Below are 5,344 nucleotides of genomic sequence, written 5' to 3'. Positions count from 1 at the left end.
CTCGGTCGAGTATACAACTTAATAAAATCCGTAGTATTACAGATAGTGTTCTTTTGTGGAGCTGCAAAAAGCAACAATGTGATACCTGTCCAGGCGGATAAATAAGAAGTTGGTGCCATAACTTAAAAGTTTTGGGTTTCCACTTCTCCTGTCGTACCTACTGAGAATTAGGATTGAGATTCCAGCTGGTGGATTCTGGGCGTTGTACCCCTTCAGATGAACGTTGTTTCATTATAAGAAATTAGTTCAGGCGCTAACGACACAAGTTCAAAGTTTATCGTGTGTATAGTTTTGTACCTTCTGAGGGTAAGATTTTTGTGGTTCAGCAGTTGGAACCTAAATTTAGTACTCTTTCAGGTGAGTAATGTTCCAGGGCTTATGTATAAGTTTCCCCTCCATAGTCATGAGTTTGTATGCTCCATTACCCACCACGCTTTCTACCTGGTATGGTACTTCCCAATTATAAGCAAACTTTCCTGCTTGCTGGTTCTTGGTGTTCTGGAACACCTTTCTTAGTACCAGGTCTCCTACTTGCAAAGTTCCGATTCTTACGTTTCGATTGTAGCTCCTGGCAGCAGTTTGTTTGTAGGCTGTCATTCTGATTTGAGCGCCGGTTCTTATTTCGTCCACGGTATCCAGGTTACTGGCCATTTCCACCTGATTCTTATCTTCTGTTATGCAGTCGTACCTGTGTGTTGGTACTCACACTTCAGAAGGGATCACGGCTTCAGCCCCATACACTAGACTAAATGGTGTTTGCCCTGTGGCCACTTTGGGAGTGGTTCTATCGGACTAAAGTACTAGGGGGAGCTCATCTACCCATTTACCCTCTATTTCCTCCAGTCTGTTTTTCAGGTTCTCCATGACAATTTTGTTACTGGATTCCGCCTGTCTATTTGACTGAGGATTTCTGGGGGTAGATTTAAACAATGCTATGTTCCACCTGGCACAGAAGGCCTCCGTTCTTCCAGACACAAAATATGCACCATTGTCACATACTATTTCTGAAGGGATGCCAAATCTACATATGATGTCCGTTTGATGAAAGAGATTACGTGCCGCTCAAGGACCTGAGGGAACGCCTCCGCTTCTATCCACTTAGAGAAATAGTCTGTCATGGTAAGAATGTAGACCCTGTTTTCTGAAGCACGGGGCAGTGGTCCTACAATATCCATTCCCCATTTCATGAAGAGTCATGGCAAGATTATTAGATGTATGGGTTCTGCCGGTTGATGGCTAACTGGCACATGTCTTTGGCATGCATCGCATTTATTTACGTATTCTATTGCATCGTTGCGCATGGTCGGCCAGAAGTATCCTTGTCTGAGTGCTTTATTGGACAGGCTCGTACCTCCGACATGATTTCCACATTCCCCGTTGTGGATGTCATGCATAATAGCTTGTGCCTCCTGACTGCTCAGACATCGCAGGTAGGGTCCTGCCATTAATCTCCTGAACAGTATGTTGTCAATCAGTACAAACTTGGAAGCTTTCATTTTAAAACTCATGACTTCCTTTTTATCGGCATAGAGTACATCGTTTTGTAACCAGTCGTGGTAAGGCTGCCGCCAGTGTGGAGGTTCATCCTGGGTTGTTAAGGTACACATTACCCCTGGTTCGTTTGTCCATTGTGAGTACGTGGCCTTGTTTGGCCCATCATGCTCCTGCTGACAGATAGCTGGTTCTAGCACACGTATAATGGGGACTGTAGAGATTACCCTGGGCTTGAATGTTGCCCCTAATGTTGCCAAGACTTCTGCCTCAGCATTCTGATCCCTAGGGACTTGCTTGATGAAGAAGGTATTGAAACAAAGTTTGAGATCCTTCGCCACTTTCAAGTAGGCTACCATTTTGGAATCCCTGACGACATACGAGTCATTCACATGGTTTACAATAAGTTGGGAATCGCTGTATACTTCTATGTGACTGACTTGTAGGTCCAAGGCTAGTTGTAGTTCCAAGATAGGGGCCTCATATTCGGATTCATTGTTGGTTGCCTTGAATTCACACGTACCGCCTGAACAATCTGTTCTCCTTGAGGTGACCAGAGGACCAAGCCTAACCTCGTTCCTCTCATGTTTAAATCCCCGTTAATGTACAATTCCCACCTTTGGTCACCCTTGTCCTCACTCAGGGTCAGCACGTGTTTGTCAGCCTGAGGTTGGAGGGTCGGGCTAAATTCTGACACGAAGTCAGCTAGGGTTTGGGATTTGATAGTTGTTCGGGGTTCAAATTTCAGGCCGTACCCGCTCAAGTGGACGGACCACTTAGCCATTCTACCCAACAATTCAAGTTTTCTCATTATAGCTTTCAGGGGGGTAGTTTCTAATTACGGAGATGGTGTGAGACTCAAAGTAGGGATGCAACTTATATGAAGCAATAACAAGTGCTAAGACGAGTTTTTCTAGTGAAGTGTACCTGGTCTCTGCAGGCAGCAGAGACTTACTGATATATTATACAAGTTTTTGTGCTCCTTTATGCTTACGTACCAGTACAGCACTGACTGCCACCTCGATAACCGATAAGTACAGGTACAGGGGTTCTCCTAGTTTCGGTTTAGAGAGTAATGGAGGTGTGCTCATGTAGCTTTTAAGTTCATCAAATGCCTTTTCATGCTCCTCCGCCCACTCAAACCGTTTGCTCTTCCTGAGGATATCGTAGAACAGCCGACATCTGTCTGAGGACATGGAAATAAACCGGTTCAGGGCCGCCATTCTTTCTGTGAGCCTTTGCACCTCTTTTGGTTTCTGGGGGGATTCCAGTTGTAGAACTGCTCGAATCTGCTCTGTACTTGCTTCGATTCCCCTCTGGGTGACTAGATACCCTAGGAACTTTCCGGAGGACACGCCGAAGGTACACTTCAGGGGGTTCAACTTCATATGGTACTTCCTGAGTATTTCGAAGGTATTCTCTAAGTGGGCCATGTGCTGTTCTGCTTGTTTTGACTTGACCACCATATCATCTATATAAACTTCCATTGTTCTCCCAATCTCATTTTTGAACATTTTTTTTACCAGACGTTGGTAGGTCGAGCCGACATTCTTGAGGCCGAATGGCATTACGTTGTAGCAGTACATACCCCTCTCAGATCTGAAGGCTGTTTTCTCCTGATCATGCGGGTGCATTTTGCTCTGATTGTACCCACTCCATGCATCAAGGAAGATGAGCATTTCGTGGCCTGTTGTTTCGTCCACCATTGCGTCTATGTGTGGCAATGGGAAGAGATCTTTTGGGCATGCTGTGTTCAAGTCCATGAAGTCTACGCATACCCTCCACTTGTTGTTCTTCTTGGGTACTACCACGACGTTAGAAATCCATTCTGGGTACTTGACCTCCCTGATCTTCCCTACTGCTAGTAGATTCTCTATCTCCTGATTGATTACCTCATTCCTTTCTGGAGAAAACTTCCTCCTTTTATGTTGTACTGGCTGATAATTGGCGTTGACGTTCAACCGGTGCGTTATAACACTTGGGTAAATACCTACCATGTCATCGTGCGACCAGGCAAAACAATCCATGTTAGTACGCAAAAACTCAAGTAGCTTTTGACGGATACTACTTGTATAGTCTGCTCCAATCAGCACAGTTCACTCAGGGCGCTGTACGTCCAGATGTACTTCGTCAAGTTCTGCCTGTGGGGGCTCGATGTACTCCCTCTGGACGTACAGCCTCTGTAATTGCTATGCTGGTGGACTCGCTGTAGATTTGAGAGCATTCTTGTAACAGTCTCTAGCTTCCTCTTGGTCTCCGCGTATTTCCTGTACTCCCCAAGGTGTTGGGAATTTCAGGCTCTGGTGGTACGTGGATGGTACCGCTTTCATATCTTAAATCCAGGGTCTGTCTAGAATAAAAGTGTAAGTGGACGGGCCGTTGATGACAAAGTACCTCACCTGTTTGATAATTCCTCCAGCGAATATAGGAATTACAATATCTCCCAGAGAGTACTTTGTTTCTTCGCTGAACCCAACCAGGGGTACTGCCTTCCTTACCAGGTCTTTCTCGCTGAACCCCATGTTTTTCAAAATTCCCAGCATTATGAGGTTGACGGAGCTCCCGGTGCCAACTAGGATCTTCCTTACTGGGAAATTTCCAATTGAGAGGGTGATAATCAATGCGTCGTGATGTTGTTCCCCCTCATCTTGGATGTCTGTTTCATCGAATGTGACTTATGGCAAGTCGTTCCTACTGACGCGGCAAGAGGACTCCGGTTTGTCTCCCTTAGTCTCTAGGTACATGAGAGCCACTGTCTGTTGCTGTACCTCCTCGAAGGTGGTATACGGGTACTTGGTGAGTTCCCTGTATAGATCTGAATCATGGTGAAGTCCACGCCAAAATGCTTCTAGCGCGGTGGGTATGTCACATTTTAGGATGGAGACCTTTTCTCTGTTGAACCTATTCAGGTAGTCACGAGTGGATTCGTCAAACCTCTGGACTACCCTGTATAGGTCACTCGTTTGTTTTTCTGGCTTGCGACTGCTGGCGAATTGTTGGTTGAAGGCATTAACCATATCTGCGAAAGTGGATATGGACCTGTTGGGCAAGCTTATGAACCACTGTAGTGCTGCCCCAGATAGGGTTGATCCGAAACCTTTGCACATGCACGCTTCCTTGAGGGAACCAATGTAACACCCCCATACACCAAGCTACCTTACCAAGACCACCTAATGCATGGAAGTGCTACTATCTCGGTTATTCGAGGCAATGTATATCAAATTTACCATAAAAGAACATACTTTAAATAAATAAGTTTGAAGTGATTACATCAAAACTGTAAAGTAAAGTACACCTGTTCTAAAACCAAACTACAACTAAAGTAACAAAAGTACTATGATAACACAGCGGAAGACTAATATCAGACTCGTGGCAACTCCATCCCCAGCTAACCCTGCGTGCATCCATAGTATACCTGCTAGACAACTGCTCACCACCTCCAAATGAATCACCACAGTTTTTAAAACATTTAAACGGATATTCCATGCCGCTAGTTACTGATTACACCAAATAAGATAAGCAAGAAGACAATACACAGATCACCCAGCTCCGTCACATCTCCACACACCTAACTACACACTAAAGTATGTAGTCCTGCCAGAATACCCATCGCAATAGATATTCCACGCCGCCAGTGAGGGACCGCAACCGTACCCACCAAATCCCCGCTCATCAATTCCGAGCGAAAACCCAAGTTCCTTAATGTGCACATCCCCTCCTGTGACGGGTTCCACAGAGGGCGAATCAAGGGTGTGAAGCCACTCCCGCAAGTGACTCCACTCAGCCGAGGACGCGCCTCGCGAACCACAGACAAACACAACCAACCAAGTATACAACGACAATTACCAATACG

General features: G+C 45.6%; 1 protein-coding gene across 1 annotated transcript; it reads right to left on the bottom strand.

The window, feature by feature from the left end:
• Positions 1-342: 342 nt before the first annotated feature.
• On the bottom strand, positions 343-4,013 carry LOC141632357 (uncharacterized). Its single transcript, XM_074444909.1, has 6 exons — positions 3,886-4,013; positions 3,667-3,758; positions 2,490-3,568; positions 1,352-1,997; positions 1,060-1,162; positions 343-688 (listed from the first exon to the last, which is right to left on the bottom strand). The coding sequence occupies exons 1-6, from the start codon at positions 4,011-4,013 to the stop codon at positions 343-345; spliced, it is 2,394 nt and encodes a 797-aa protein (XP_074301010.1).
• Between the last annotated feature and the right edge of the window lie 1,331 nt (positions 4,014-5,344).

Source organism: Silene latifolia, chromosome Y (assembly GCF_048544455.1).
Source record: "Silene latifolia isolate original U9 population chromosome Y, ASM4854445v1, whole genome shotgun sequence".
Classification (NCBI taxonomy): Eukaryota; Viridiplantae; Streptophyta; class Magnoliopsida; order Caryophyllales; family Caryophyllaceae; genus Silene; species Silene latifolia.
This window is presented reverse-complemented; position numbering and strand designations above follow the sequence as displayed.